At 32.6% G+C, this 17,181-nt stretch overlaps 2 protein-coding genes across 2 annotated transcripts; both read left to right on the forward strand.

The window, feature by feature from the left end:
- The first annotated feature begins 1,717 nt into the window (after positions 1-1,717).
- On the forward strand, positions 1,718-15,447 carry LOC128180444 (monocarboxylate transporter 5-like). The gene is made up of 5 exons (XM_052848568.1): positions 1,718-1,893; positions 11,746-11,889; positions 12,050-12,196; positions 12,353-13,435; positions 14,570-15,447. The coding sequence occupies exons 1-5, from the start codon at positions 1,827-1,829 to the stop codon at positions 14,677-14,679; spliced, it is 1,551 nt and encodes a 516-aa protein (XP_052704528.1). The 5' UTR covers positions 1,718-1,826; the 3' UTR covers positions 14,680-15,447.
- LOC128180457 (uncharacterized) lies at positions 2,444-4,013 on the forward strand. The gene has a single exon (XM_052848583.1). It carries the CDS (start codon positions 3,151-3,153, stop codon positions 3,982-3,984), a length of 834 nt encoding a protein of 277 aa, XP_052704543.1. The 5' UTR covers positions 2,444-3,150; the 3' UTR covers positions 3,985-4,013.
- Positions 15,448-17,181: the final 1,734 nt, after the last annotated feature.

Here is a 17,181-nt window from a genome sequence, read left to right on the forward strand (position 1 = left end):
GTGCCAGATTATTTCCGAGAAAGGAAGTTTCAAAATTGGTATGTACTGTAAATAATTTTTTTTTTCACAGGGATATTAACTTTACTGCGATTGAATATTAAACCAAGACGAAAAAGAGAAAGAAATCTCAATATTCTTGCATTTCATTTGATTTGATGTTTTTAACTTGATTTTTTGGTTTTATAAATACATTCGATGTTTTGTAGAAACAGGCAATTAAATACTTAGTAGATGTTAATATATAAGTACTATTGCACAAAAGCTTATTTTGGGTAAATGATGAGGTATAGCAACCGGCGCAGTAGCTTAAGGTGTCATTATGTCAAAACATGCCAACGAAATATTGGATTTGAAGAAAAATCCTTGCATTACTTTTGGCTCAAAACCTCATGCTTATCTCCGTATGATTTGTTTGTTACCTTATGTGAATTTGCTCATGGCAAATATAGGCAGGTTTTGGGGTACCATACTAATGATTTTGAAGTCACCACAAAAGAATAATTTTGAACAAGAGACGTTTTCTGTATTTTTATTGCATTGATCATATCACAATCCAAAGCATTGTGCACAGCACACATTAAGCAGTGAAACCTCCTATTTGATTCTCTACTAAAAACAAAATAATAATTACCACAGTTAAAATTTAAGTACCAGCATGCAAAATCTATAATGCTCTTGTATTTTTTAAAACGGAACATAAACAAAAAGTTTGAAGTTTGAAAGATTGACATATCTTCACAAGAGCATACCGTCTTAAGATTTTAAGTAACCAAGTTTGCATCTCTAATCACGTGTAATAAAAAGTTCCTTCCTTACATAGCTTAAATTCTTCTAAATTGCTCCAGTTTTCATGAGAAATAACATGGTTCGCATTGGCTCTTCCCAGTATCTCTGAAGCCAGACAGGGCGGCAAATCATTATCTTGTTGACTCGCTTCCGCTGTCCGTTGATAAGGATACTTCTGGACACCAGCATTTGGTTATGGACAGCAGAGATTTCATAAAAATCGTTCAGTCCCGTGAGACTTTTATCAATGAATATGCATTTGTTCAGTAACTTCTCCGGGGATAGAATCGAGCAGAGAACTGTCAGCTCTCGTTTCTGTGCGGTGGTCAGGATCCAAGACGAGTTGTACAGGGTCAATCTTTGTAGATTCGGGGAGTCTGAGGTATCCAGCTGTAGGAGTGAGCAGGTACTATTCAAGTAATACATAAGACGTGCGACCGGGGAATTCGGCACAGTCACATTCACAGAGGTTTTTCGGACATTGAAGTTAACTTTGTTGAAGTTGAGCGCCATTTCACTGTATACGAAATCTAATCCACTCGGGGATTCTTGCCTTTAACATATCACACCTATGGTCAAATGACATGAAAAACTTGTTTCCTTTATATATAGACTGTAAGAAACTGAAAGAGGAAGACAAATAACCGATAACAATCTCTAACAGCAGTTCTTAAACCCCCTTTTAAATTTAAACATTTTCTGAGAATCCAGCCTGTTTGAAATTTAAGGAAAGGATATCAACGAATATTGAAGTATTCACCCACCAATACATTACAACTAACAACGCATTTTTCAAAAGTTTAACGAATTCATACATCGCGTGCATCTAGAATACAAATGAGATATCCATATGCCTCAGGGTGTACATATATATAATGCACATAACACTAAGATCATCAGATTCACCTGGTTTTGTTTTTAGCTGGTAGTAACGTACTGTCCTATACCTGAGAATATTCAGTGGACGTAAACAAGGGTATCTCCCTAGAAGATGTACTACCTGTAGCCATCATATTTGTTTTCAACTGTAAGCTCGGAATATGGTCCACTTCAAAACATGCTCCTCGTCTTCCGTGGACAGAGGTTGGGCTTGGGTCATTTTATTCGGTAAGAAACTATTTAAAATTACAATTTACTCAAGTTTTTTTGTAATGTAGATCTTATCCGTAATGAATTAGAACTCTACTGCGTAAAAGAAATTGCAAGTTTTATTAAGGTTTATTATAGTATATAGCTTCTAGAATAGGACTTGACCTGGATTTTGTAAAAAGAGAAATGATAACAATTTCTAACCGGTTAATCGGTCAGAATGATGTTAAACGGTTTCAAAATAAGTATTCGGTCAACGTTATATATCAAAACAATTTCATTAAATTGATTTTAGAAATTTCTAAATTTGATATCTGAGGCCCCGGGACTGCAATCGATTAGGAGTAAATTGTTACATTTACCGTTAAACAAAGCGCAATTGGCCTGTAAGTTCAGCTTTTATATAATCATTAATTCATGTTACTGCAATGACTCTGAGATAGATACAATTATTATAATTGTTCTTACATTATTATACTTATAATGTGATAATTTCAGATAACAATTATTATAGTTGTATTTACATAGCTATACTTTTAATGTGTTTATTTTTTAGATTTTTGAAATTTACAACATTAAGTTACCACAAAACAAATGAATTATTCTACACAGTGTACATCATAAAGGATAACCACTCCTATTTCAAACAACATTTACAGCTCGAAATGACATCATCATTCTACTTTGATAGATCGACCTTTGTTTACTACCTTTCACGTGTTTATTTCTAACTGACCACAAAATTGAAGCAGGGAAATTATTTTACGACTGTTTGCTCTTTGTTTCAGTTTTTCCAATATATACTAAGTACGTATTGTTGTAAACAATTTTTATGAAATATTCAGATTTACACCTCTACAAAATATTATTTTCGTGTTATATAAGACATGAAAAAAGAAAAGAGTACAAGTACTATGCGTTGCTTGTTTTTTTCATTGCTTGTTTTTTTTACACGAGTAACCGGTTAATCTGTAGGAGAGCATTTTTGAACAGTCATCATGTAGGTGAGAGAGGTGTTTGAGCTCCGACCTCCGCTAAAAATATTCTGTTTTGAGTGATTTCTACGAAGATTATGTGACCAATCGTTGTTGTAAGTTTCATATACAGCATACTATTCTATACAGCGTTATTTTGAAAATCTTATTTACTTTCTGTGAATCTTGTGTACCTGTCCACTCGGCACGACCCAGGGTGTCGGCCATTGTGAACTCCATCTCACCATATAAAGTTCTGTTTTGTTTTGTTGTGTTCTCTTTGACAATACCGGCACAAACTATGTCAAATGATAAACAAATGTCTGAACAACCACTGTCATCTGCAGTATCTGTAGAAGAAGAAATCAACCCACACAAAAGATTGAGAGAGGACAGTAGTCTCGTTCTCCCTAGTGATCTAAGTAAGTTAAGCGATATCCTCGACTCGCTGTCCTCTGATGAGAATTCAATAAAGCAAGCAGTAGCCTTGATTCTTCAGAAAGATAACTTTAAAACAGCTATCGCTGGTATATTAGTCCCAGAGATTGCTGGTCTACGTTCGGAGATTGAGGAACTCTCAACTAGATTAGATGAAATGGAGCAATACTCCAGAAGAAATTGTTTAAAAATTTCCGGAATTCCCGAAGAAAAAAATGAAAACACCGATACGCTTGTGCTGAATGTATTTAACAACATTATGTTCAAACAAAAGCAAGACAAAATAGCACTCGAAAGCATCTCCCGATCTCATCGAGTAGGAAGACCAGCCTCCGGTCGCGGTCCACGTGATATCATTGTCAAATTTGTCAGTTATCGCGACCGGGCCAAAGTCTATGGAAGCAAGAAGAATCTGAAAGGTTATAACAATAACCCGTCCAAACAAACTGCCAGAATCTTCATTAACGAAGCCCTGACCCACAAAAGAGCACACCTTTATAGTGAAGCCCGCGCACTCGTGAAACAAAAGAAAATTAACAGTTGTTGGACATTTGATGGCCGAGTTTACGTTAAACTTTTGGGGGTAAACGGCAAGAAAATGGTCATCAACTCGCCGGATGATCTCGAATCCTTCTCTGCGGGTGATAACATACCCTATTCATCAACACCTAAGGCCAGCGCAAACCCGAGATCGTAAACATCGAGATCTTGACCGTACCGTAAAAAAAAAAACCCACTATACAAACATTTATACATGTGCTATTTAATGTATTCATAACATCACGTAATGTATTTATTTTCAATATTAAACGGAGCTTAGTTCTATTTTCTATGTCGTTTTGTGTGCAAATTCGGCTTCTTTTGCCGATCATTCTGGGAATCTCACCCCCAGTCTTATTTGTAGGATCTTGTCTAGCCTTCAATACATGTACGACTAAGTATGCCTACACATGTAAATATTTGTTTGATTTATTGGGCTACTCCATTACCTTAATTGGTGCTCCCTTTGTTTTATGCAAATCGGAAGTAAGTTGCACCAATAGTCATTGTACAGGTTTTTTTTTTGTGTTTATACGCAACATATCTTGTAACACACTTTGCTTTTGTTTTATTATTTTGCCAGAGGCGGATCCAAACTTTTTCTATGTTATGTATATAAAGACAAATCATATCATTGGACGCCTCCCATTTCTTTTTTTCTACTTTTTTTGTTCCTATTTCTTGAACCTTTTTATTTTTTCCTATTATTTATTTGATGAACATATGACAACTTATGACTGTTATTTATCCATCAAAATACCATGTTATATAAATAAGTATCCTATATGCAGCACTTCTATGATTGCTTTTGTTACCTACCTAGATTTTGAACTTTTAGATAATGGGTGATACTCTCACTCAATATCGTGCTGCAATAGGGAAGTTCTACTACGTTGGAAGATATTTAAGCAAATCTTCTACATTTATTCTTCAATATAATGATGTCATATTGAACAATCTGTTGAGATATTTAAGCAACTGTGCTTTAAAATTTGTTCGATTATTAGTTTTTTTCTCATTGGATCTTAGTTTTTTCATCCAATTTTACTGTTTCATTTCATTATTGTCAGGAGATGTTGAATTGAACCCAGGTCCTGTGTATGAACATGTACTTGACATTATTCACCTGAATATAAGAAGCATAACACACAAACCTGATTTTTTAAACATTTTTTTGCACGATTTTGACATTGCATGCTTCACTGAAACTCATCTAGATGACAGCATTTTAGACGAAGAATTGGAACTTGATGGTTTTAATTCCATTTACCGTAAAGATAGAAATTCTTTTGGCGGGGGTGTAATGATTTACTTATCGAATGCCGTTCGTGCTCGTAGACGCGTAGACCTTGAACCAAACAATGTCGAACGTATTTGGCTAGAAATTGAAGAACTTACCTGTAGATACTTTCTATGTTGTCTTTATCGTCCACCTCACACAAATTCTACATTTTGGAATAATCTGTTATGGTCCTTAGATAAAGTTAATGAAATATCCGATAAAATCATCATTGTAGGCGATGTCAACGTTGATTTTTTAAATATCCCAAACACACACGAAATGCGCGACATTTTGTCCATTAACAATCTCACCAATAGAATTTCTCAACCAACGAGAATCACGAATACTACGCGAACACTGATTGACCCAATTCTTACTACAAACAGCATCGAAGTTATTGAAGCGAGCACTCTCAATGTCGATACTTGCGTCAGTGACCACAGGGCTACTTTTATTTCTATTTCTCTGAAATATAATTTAAATCGCTCGTATACCCGAAAAATATGGCAATATAAACATGCAGATACCGAAAAACTAAACTTGCTCATTATGAATACTGATTGGAGTAGTGTAATATGCGACGCTGAAGACATTGATTCTGCAACTTAAAATTTTTCATCAAAATTATTGACACTCATCCGCGAATGCATTCCAGAGAAGACGGTTACAATTAGGCCGAAAGATAAGCCATGGTTCGATTCGCTGTTAAGGAGAACAATTAGAAAGCGTGATCGTTTACGTAATTTGGCTCTAAAATATAATCGCGAAACAGACTGGATCAAATTCAGAAATACTAGAAATCAGGTTAACAATATGAAAAAACATGCACTTTCTAACTACTATGACAACATTGAATTCCATTTAGATGAGGCATTCAAAGACAATAATAAGCTCTATTGGAAACTCATGAAAGACACATTTAAAACAAAATCAAGTTCAGATATTCCACCTATACAACATGTCTCCGACAAAGGAGAACACTTTGTAGCTTTTTCAGAATTAGATAAAGTGGAGCTTCTTAACAATTTTTTCTCATCTGTTTGTAATGTGTATGACACAGGCCATGTGTTGCCGTCAATGTATTCACTCTGTAATAATAAATTATCAAATATTGTTGTTATACTTTCATGTTAAATACTGAAATCTGATTGGTTAAGACGCAGTTAATAATATTTACTATTACCCTCAGCGTTAGCAACGCACTTGGCAACGGGTAACATTAAAAATGTTACATGCGCGAAAATTGTGCGCGTACGGTTCGCTGTAGAATTCACGTTATTCCTATATAAAAGCAGTAAAATTTTCTTAAAAATTTTAAAAAAGACATTCAGTATAACAAAATAAATAGTTTCGCGTCGGTTGACAATGGTTTTCTCGGGGTGTCAATTTCAACTGTTACCCTCCCAAACAGGCACTATTTATATATTATTAATGAAGAAGAAATTATAGATATCATTTCAATTTTGCCAGCAAACAAAGCTATTGGGCCTGACAATATTAGTCACAAAATGCTTAAACTCAAAAAATTTACTATTTCCAAGCCCTTGTGTCTTTTATTTAATAGGTCATTGTCTGAAAATAAGTTTCCAAAGAATTGGAAACTTGCTCATGTTATCCCACTGTTTAAGAAGGATGATCCTTCTCTAGCCTCTAATTACAGACCTGTGTCATTATTGAGCTGTGTTAGTAAATTAATGGAACGTTTAATTTTTAAACATGTGTATAATTTTTTTCATTGCAACAACTTGTTTTATAAATATCAAGCTGGTTTTCTGCCCGGCCACTCAACTGTGTACCAGTTAATTGAAACATATCACAATATTGTAAAAAGTATTGATGACGGGAAATCATGTTGTATTGTTTTTGTGACTTATCAAAAGCGTTTGATAGAGTATGGCACAAAGGTCTACTTTTTAAATTAGAAACATACGGAATATCCGGCAACATTTTACAATGGTTTACAAGTTATTTATGTAATAGAAGTCAAAAAGTAATGTACAAAGATGTTTTATCATCTAATACTTGTATAAAATCGGGTGTACCGCAAGGTTCAGTGTTAGGACCCTTGCTTTTTTTGATATATGTTAATGATGTCTCACAAAATATGTTATCATTTAGTCGACTTTTCGCAGATGACAATTGTATCCAATATGCATCGCATGATTTATCTATCATTGAACACAATATCAATCATGATTTATACATTTTGGAACAGTGGTCTAGTCGATGGTTACTTAAATTCAATCCAAACAAAACTAATGCTGTCTTTTTTACTACAAAATCTAGCTATGAACTACCCGACATATTTTTTCAGCATTGTAAGTTAGAATATATCACAACACACAAACACTTAGGTTTACATCTATCAAGCGATCTTAAATGGTCGGAGCACATTAATATTATAGTAAACAAAGCACTAAAAAAATTAGGTCTCTTGAAAAAACTTAAATTTAGTCTTGGAAAAAGCAGCCTATCCAAAATGTATATTACCTTTGTAAGGCCAATTCTCGAATATGCCTCAGTTGTTTGGGATGGCTGTAGTCAATATGACATTGACAAGTTAGAAAAAGTTCAATTATATGCTGCCCGCATTGTTACAGGGTTACCAATTATTGCATCAAAAACATCCTTATATTTTGAAACGGGCTGGGAAACTCTTTCTGCTAGAAGAATGACGTCTAAACTTACCACTGTGTACAAGATCCACAACAAGTGTGTCCCTGAATATCTATCTCAGATCATCCCTAATACCAGGAGTAACGACTCTGCATATAGAACTAGGAACATTGAAAATTATAGTTTACCTAGGTGTAGAACAGAATTATTTAAGAAATCATTTGTACCGGACACTATTCAATTGTGGAATACATTCAGTATAGGAGTAAGAAATGAAACTTCTATACAAAGATTTATGAATTCATTATATAAATCTAAAAACATAGCTAAAGCTCCCTCTTTTTTTACACATGGTAAGCGCAAGCTAAACATAATACATACTAAGCTTAGACACAATTGCATACTCAATTATGATTTACACAAAATAAATATTATAGAAAGCGGTAATTGTCGCTGTGGATCACCCGAAGATGCTTACCATTTTTTCTTCAAATGCAAAAATTATACAATCGCTAGAAATAATTTTTTTCTTAATCTGCTACAACTAGATCATTTTCATATAATTAATACTCATCTTTTATTATGGGGCGATGAGTCATTATTGATTTTAACAAACAGTTATTCTCATTAGTTCAATTGTACATCAACGAAACTGGTAGATTTGTTTAATATAGTTTGTTTGAACAATATTTTATTATGTAAAAAAATATCACATAATAGGATTGAGCAGCAGGCAATCTGCCTATTTGAGCCCTCTCCTTTAACAGTCAATTTGACAAACATTGATGGTACAATGTGACAATAGAATATAGTAGAGAAAAATAAAGGAAAAAAAAAAAAAATAAGTGGAATCAAAATGCTTGGTACCGGGTATTTTTTATGTACAAAATGAAAAATAGTTGTAGAAAGCTAGCAGTTCAGCTGTTTGAGTGACAGTGTGAATAATGCATTAAAACTTAAATCTTTTGGTAGCTAATATATAATCATGTACAATCTTAAATATAGCAACATTTTCGTTATAAGGCAAACTACTGTCCCCATATAACAATAAGTCCAGAGAGATGGGGATATCTAAGTGTAAATTACTTATTGACTGTATAAAAACTTGCCTCTGTGCATCATAATGTGGACAGACAAAAAAATAATGATAAGCATTTTCAGATACATAACCACACATATCACAAATAGAATTTTCACACAAAAAATGATTGAATAGGTCAGCATTTAAATTGCTTGCATTATTTCTTATCTGACAATGTATAATATTTGCTTTTCTGTTTCCAAAGTCATAAAGTTTGTTTGGCTTTCTAAAGAATATGTTTTTTATGGCTGTTTTGAATGAAGACTCAGTTGGTAAAATTCTAATGTGAAGAGGTAATTCATTCCATAATTTTATAGATGAAGGTAGAAAGCTGTTCATAAAGGCAGTTGTCTTTATCTGGGGTATAACAAATTTAAAATCATCTTGGTGTCTTAGTGAGTAATTATTTTGCGGTGTACATGGCATAAGTAAATCCTGTAGATATTTGGGAGCAAGACCATGGACCATTTTATAAAATAATGTGAGTTTATGAACCTTTCTTCTATCTGATAGTAGATCGATACCCAATTCATCATATAGAGCTGACCTGGATGAGTTACTTCTAAGACCTGATATAATCCTTGCAGCAGTTACTTGAATATCTTCTAGAAGTTTAACTTCTCTATCATAACAATTATCCCAAACTATATCAGCATATTCTAAAACTGGTCTTATAAATGAAAAATATATTTTTTTAGAGAGCATCTACATAGCTTATATTTAACAAGTTTCAATAGGTGTAACCTTATACAAGCTTTTTCATGAATAGAATTAATATGTTGTTTCCAACCTCCATCATATTGGAGATTTACTCCAAGATGGATGTGACTATCAACTTTTTGTGTAAATGGACCATGGACACCAAACTGCACAGGGGGATGAGATATATTTTTTCTACTGAAATCAAGGTTTTTGGTTTTACTGGGATTAAAATCAACTGCCCATATGTCAGACCATTTACATATTTTGTCAAGATCAGAAACAAGTGAATTTGTTACAGCATGTGTGTCATTGTCAACAATAACATATATAGAAGTGTCATCAGCAAAAATATGTTTAATATAGTTTATGTGCATGTTTCTTATTTTCGTATACTAGTATATCATTTATTTTCATTTATCGTAATAATAATTCTATATCATGCAATAACAGTTGTAAGTTTTGTATAATTTTTCTATTTAATGGTAAAGACCTAGTAAGTTGTCAGAACTTGTGTCCAAACCATTTGTAGATGTATTTTATATATATGTATACAATAAAATATGTTCAAATCAGAGCATTGCGATTTTAGAATAAGCAATTCTGCAAGCGATTGGCATCCCCAGTATCGATTGATTATTGATTCCATTGTTTGTAAATATTACTTTCTGTCTTTTAAAATCTGATTATCAATAAATCCATATAAAATAATAATGATATCTTTTCAGCATAAAATCATCCCATTCATAAAGTTTGACGGATATCATCTTATTCTCCGCTTGACTCAATTACACTTTATATTATCGACGTATATTTATACATACAAATGTATTCCTTTTATAACACTATTTGACCATTTCGCTGTTATTCCTGCATAACATCAGACTGGGTCAAGAGGTCAAAGTAGCGCATGAATAATCTGGATCACTACATGTTCTACTTTTTCTGTGTACTCAAACATACGTACGTTAAAACACCTAGCATTGCAATGAAAACTCATAAAATTCTAGTTTTAGTATAGTTAGGTCTAAAAGTTTTCTATTTTAAGCCTGACAAGGTCTGTAACAGAATTTATAGCACGATCATATGACAGCAATCGATCAATCATATGCATGGGGAAAATATCATATAAAATGATAATAAATAAAATAAACAAAATTATTGTGCTTATAACACAAGCATATCTAAGAGAAATTCAATTTGCACAGCAGTAATGGATGATTTCGTCAATTTTATAGAATGTCCTGATGCTGAATAGTTATGACTAATAGAAATTGACCAATATGTATTAATGATTTAATTCATTGTTTGTTTAGTTAACCATTAGGCAAGTTTAAGATAAATTCGTCTTTAAAATCGGGAAAGAAACCACGTTTAGTTTTGGTATTTATAAGTCACTTAAATTGCCCATGCGAACAGTATTTTTTGATAAATTTTTTGATACATTACCTTATTATCTTTAAAAAATGCTAATTTTGCAGACATAGTTGGGTTAAGGTTTTGACTAACTAATGATTTGTTTTATTGTTTTTAAAAAAGAAAAGAATAGGTAAAAAGATGCTTATTTCTTAAAGATACAATAGATATTATCTACCAATGATCTGATATTTAGTTTGAAGAATTTCTATATCTATACCATATTGCATTCCAACATTTACTTGTATTTACGCTTTGAATTTAGAGCATAATGCAATAATTATGCGAAGGATTTTGCATTAAATTGCATAAAATACAAAACATCCTAAAATATATTATATTAAAATATACACACGGTTAGGAGCAAACAATATTGGCTTTTTGTGTACCATGTTTGTGTATGTCAAATTCTGTATTGGTTTAAGGAGGGTTCGATGATCGTGGCCTTTTTTCCACTATATCAATCTCCTTGAGAAATAGAAATTTATGGTGCTAGGAAAACGTTGAAATTTTGAAGCTAAACTGTTTGAAAAATTTCTATTCTAATTGACAGTTTACGGCTAAAATAATGACATTTGAAATTTTATTGAGATTACGCTGGGTATTGTGTTGACTATCGAGCTTTCTTAATATTTATGACAACGCTTGTATACCCGTATTATACCCGTATTATTATTTTAGTAGAGTATGCTAAGTGAGAATGAATCTACATAAACATTTCTTTTTTTAAATGCAACAATTATGAGGTGTTCATAACGTTCTTTCTCCTTAGAAAAAATGAGAATATATCTATTTTCAAATGTGTTTTAAAATTTTTTTTAAAGGAAGCACAGTTGAGTACTTCATAACAGTTGGCATGTTCAAAACCTTCGGAATTTTCTTTGTCGAATACCAGAGGAAATACTCAACAACTTCCTCGGTGATTTCTTTAGTCCTGGCGGTACAAACAATCGTAGGAAGTGTTAGCTGTAAGTTAGATATAAGTGTTAATCGTAGGAAGTGTTAGCTGTAAGTAAGATATAAGTGATAGAGAAGATGGACCGATGGACCGATTCTATTTCCATGTTTCTATTTTAAAAATATTAACCTGATGTGATTACTTATTTGTAATTTTCTTTTTACCCCCAGCCCTTCTAATTATGGGTGTCGGGATGCGTTACATCGGAAAGAGGCCTCTGATAATGGTTGCAGCACTCTTTGGACTGTGTTCAAACATTGGAAATGCATTCGCACCAGACCCTTTTTTTCTGTTCTTTAGTCAGAGCACATTGTATGGTATGTCTGTCTTTAGACGAATCTAAATAGACTTAATAAACAAAATGCAAGTAAATTTAATTGATATTACAGGTTATTCAAACTTCATATGAATTGCCACCGGTATGAAATTGAAACCGTAATTGCTTTTCAAATTAATAAATGTTTCCATTGCAGCGTTAGCGGTTAGTTGTGCTCATCTTCCATGTACCATTTTATTAGGAGAGTATTTCGAGAAACGGAGAGGACTTGCAAATTCAGTTGCAAATCTGGGAGCAAGTATTGGAGGATTGGCTTGGCCTCCTCTGGTTGTCTTCTTAATCGGTGAATACGGCTTACGGGGGTCTCTTATAATAGTTGGTGGTCTTTATTTGCAATTCCTTCCTATTGGGTTGTTGATGCGGAAAATAGAATTGGACAATACAGTACCAGAAATTGACGAGAAGCAAAATAGAATTTCTAATTTAGTTGATAATAAAATTGCAAAAGAAATGACGTTTTCAGAAAGTTTTGACGAGAATACGTACGTAAATAAGACTTTTGACGAAAATGATGATTCTTTATTCTCGAAAAAATCTTTGGATGAACATTCAAATCGCAACGAAAAATCTCAATCGATTGAAATGAGTGAAGATGGAATCAACATAAAGGTTAAGTCTTCGATTAAAACCGTAAATTCAGAAAATATTTCATCGGTGGTACAACCAAAATGTGATCGAGATACTAGTTCGAAAATGGATAAACCCCGTCATGTTAAAAACCAAGGGAAATTGAGATCTATATGTCAAACTTTGTTTGACTGGTCTTTATTGCGAAACGGACGTTTCCTTCTTCTTATGACCTCGTCTTTCCTCGTTGCAGCTGCCAGTGCATTACCTATTACATTCATTCCGCCATTTGCAGCCGACAAAGGACTTGAAATGTCGTCTTTGGGATATCTTGTAGCTATAGCAGGTGCGAGTGACATCTTTGGGAATATTGTGTTTATCTTCATAAGTGACAACAAAAAAGTACAACGGTATCATATGTTTTCTATTGCAATGACAGCCAATGGTGTCTTGTGTCTTTTTGCTTCATTTTATACAAATTTTATGTCCTTGGCTATATTTGGGATCCTGCATACAGTACTTGGAGGAGCCTACTTCTGTCTCATTAATGTATTAGTTGTCGATTTTATTGGATTGAATAATATTCAGTACGGAGTTGTTATTGCATCAGTCACAAAAGATGTATCGATTGCAATAACGTCGGCTCTTGTAGGTAAGTAAAATATATGTGTGTCAGATATAAAGGAAATATAGTTATAAAAGCTAAGATTAATATTTATATGCTGAAAAGATTGAAGACTATTTTTATTTTTAAAAAATCGAGATATGAATGACAAATTGATAAACATTTCATATCATTTTGTCTTGCCTTGGAAATTAAAACAATCTTAATTTCTTAATAAAAACAAATTCTGTTTGAAAGGGAGGAAGGGTGGTAAAAAAAAGTAACCTCTAAATTTAGCATAATTTTTTTTTACATATGATATTTTAAAATTATTACAGATTCTACTACAGTTATTGCCAAGATCAAAGAGATGCCGCGGACATTATTCTCCAATATACATGTACCACGAACGTCATCAGTAAATTATCAGATCAGAAATACCTATTTTTCTCGCACTGATCATGAAAGCACAACTTCAAACCGTAAAAAGTTTTAAAACCATGTCAAATTCACGTGTTAGTTCCAGTCAAAACGATGTGTATTGTCTCAAATGTTTATCTTTAAGAGATCAATGTGCTGTTCCTAGGACCCCCCCCCCCAGCACATTTTCACTGCGTGTTTTTACATGGAATATATAACGTGTAGTAGTAATAATCGTATTAAATTGTCCTTAAAATTTTAGGTATATAACTCAAATATATTTTATAAATAAGTGAAGAGTAATAAAAATCCAAAGAAAAATTTTGTCGTCTGCATGTGATTCCTTCGATCGATATACATGTAAACATTACTAACAAAAACGTTGGGGTTACACGGAACAGCCGTCAAAATGACCTAGATCGTCTCTCTATAGAAGAAACGATCTGTAGAAATACTGGACTGTTAGTAGAATAGAAATAAAGTTCTTGTTTTCGTGAATGTTGCAGGATAACCTCCTCGGTCTCGAAATGTTGTTTGAAATATAAAAGCCTCGGCTAACGCCTCGGCTTTTATATTTCTAAACAACATTTCTCGACCTCGGAGGTTATTCTGCAACATTCACGATAACTCGTACTTTATTTCTTAACTATATTTTATGATTTACAGATATCTTTTGAATATTTTCCTCTGTCGTTATACAAAGCTCTTTATCTAAAAAAGAATAATTGACAACTAATGTACACTTCTTAATATGTATTTCAGGAATGATCCGGGACATCACTGGATCCTATGTAGGCGGGTTCTATATTTTTGGTACCTGTTCTATTGTAGGCGGATTGCTTTTGCTTGTGAAGCCCTTTGTATCTGTTTAGAACTGATATATCCGTTTCATTAAGGATTATGTATATTTGCTTTGTTTGCTGGAACGCTTTACCGAAGCATGCGCAACATATGATGCTGTAAGAAGTGATTCTTATATCAGAATGATATTGAAATCACGTAAGAATGATATAAAATTTGATTCATAAAAAACTATTTGATCCCAATAATATGATTCTGATATGATATGATATGATAAGTTATGTATATCAAAATTATATAAGAATCATTTATAGGCAGTTGATGCTGATATAAAGTGGATTTTATATTAGATTGATATTTATATCACATAAGAATGATATAAAAACTTGTTAATATAAGAATTTTATAATCCTTATCTTATGATTCTGATATGACTTGAATTCTGTGATAATTACTTCATATAGGAATCATATCATGAAAAGGAAATGTATAAATATTATTTAAAATACACTGGGTCATGATGATTATTGGTTTGATAAGAAAATTTGTTTGAATTTATGAGAGAATTAAATATTCAATGAGCTGATTTTCTATTGCCTTTAAGTATAGGAGGTAAACATTGTATGAATTTTGATTATTTTTTTGTTGTTTATGTTTTATGAATAACGTCACTATTAATAAATGCATATATAAATAGAATATTATTATTTTTTTTTAAATCATATAATCAACTAAAGCACGATGTAATACCGGAATTAAACCTGAATCGGCTTTGATTTTGTCGTTCACATGTATATGTCATATTTTTGCGGCGAAAAAAAAAACTGCACGAGGATTTCAGATTGGTTCAAAATTCTACCAGTCCTGTTTTCATTCATTTACTAGCAAATAAAGTTACTAAACTGGCGGTAGCAAGCGAGTAATCTACACTATTGTGATTTTGTTATGCTGTAAAGAGACTTAAAATTATAATATGTCTCTTTTTTCTGCTTGAAGTATATTTTTGAAAAAAGAAAAACAAAACTTCTTATTATGTAACTTTGTTTTTACGGTATGGATAGACAAGAATGCTGTTGTTTAAAAACAAAGCCAGAAATAAAAAAAAAAAAAAAAAAAAAAAAAAAAAACCAATTGAGATGGTGACCACCACAAAGGGGCCCGCTTAGATATTGGACAAAAGGATGAAAAACATTTCAGAGAAGATTGCTTTTACATTGAATCTAACTTAAATATTTTTGAAATAGTGGTTTAAGGTTCTAAATTTACGCTCGTCAAACTGCGCCCTATTGTTTTTGTAGAATTACATCATCATTTAATTGCACAATTGTCTAGAGATGATAAAGTACGCGATTTTGTCGAAATACAGATGGAAGGTGTAGATTTTTTGTTCAATAGTTTAGCTGATGTACTATTTTCCTCGGCCAAGACCACTTTTGGAACTTTTTTACCGCGTAATCAAACTTCAGTTAGAAATAACAAAACAAAGCATGAATCGGCTTTGATTTTGTCGTTCACATGTATACTTCATACTTTTGCGGCGGAAAGGCAAAAGAAACTGCAGGAAAATTTCAGATTGGTTCAAAATTCTACCAGTCCTGTTTTCATTTATTTACTAGTAAATAAAATTACTCAACTAGCGGTAGCTTGCGAGTAATCCACACCACGTACACTGTTGTGATTTTTGCTGTAAAGAGACTTAAAATTATAACATGTCTCTTTTTTCTGCGAGGGGTATTATTTTTTTGAAAAAAGAAAAACAAGACTTCTTAAAATTTGGTAAGTTTGTTTTTACGGTATGGATAGACAGGAATACTGTTGTTTTAAAACAATATCAGAAATTAAAAAACAAACAAGATGGTGACTATCTGAAAGGGGCCCGCTTAAATATTGGACAAAAGGATGATAAACATTTGAGAGAATTTTGCTTTGATTTTGAACTATAACTTAGATATTTTACCAGCTGGCATAGAACCTTTTTCAATCTCATTACCTCTTACATACAGGCAATTTTGTTTGATCTGAGCGAGATTGAGCAAATGGGAAATAATCTCAATCAAACACTGATTATAAAGATATCTGCCATGACCTTCATATTATGTTGGTTCAAAGTCAATACACTTCATAAACCCAAAAGCTCTGTTTATGTGAAGAATGGGCCATGAAAGTGGAGAGTATTTATTGTCATAAAGATGTTCGTTCCTCTGTTTTTTGATAGTTTGGGTCACCTCTAGTCGGAAATATCTGCATCATATGATAATTCTACTCGTTTATTTATATTTTGCAATGTTAAACTATATTGAATAAAATATTCATGGAAAAATACATTTTTATAGGGTTAAGATAGGGGCGTTATTTTGTAACGGGAGGTTTTCAAGAGAAAATGACAATTTTTCATAACTCAATTGTTCCTTAAATGAATAGATAAGTAGTTAATAAAAATAGAAATTAAGCATAAATATGCAATATATATCATGAAAATAGAAAAACGTAGAATTATTGAGGACAGACTACTGTGGAATCATTTAATTTCGTGGGGGCCATTTTTCGTGGATTGTTGGTTTTTTGCTTGTTCG

This window comes from Crassostrea angulata, chromosome 4 (assembly GCF_025612915.1).
Source record: "Crassostrea angulata isolate pt1a10 chromosome 4, ASM2561291v2, whole genome shotgun sequence".
Taxonomy (NCBI): domain Eukaryota; kingdom Metazoa; phylum Mollusca; class Bivalvia; order Ostreida; family Ostreidae; genus Magallana; species Magallana angulata.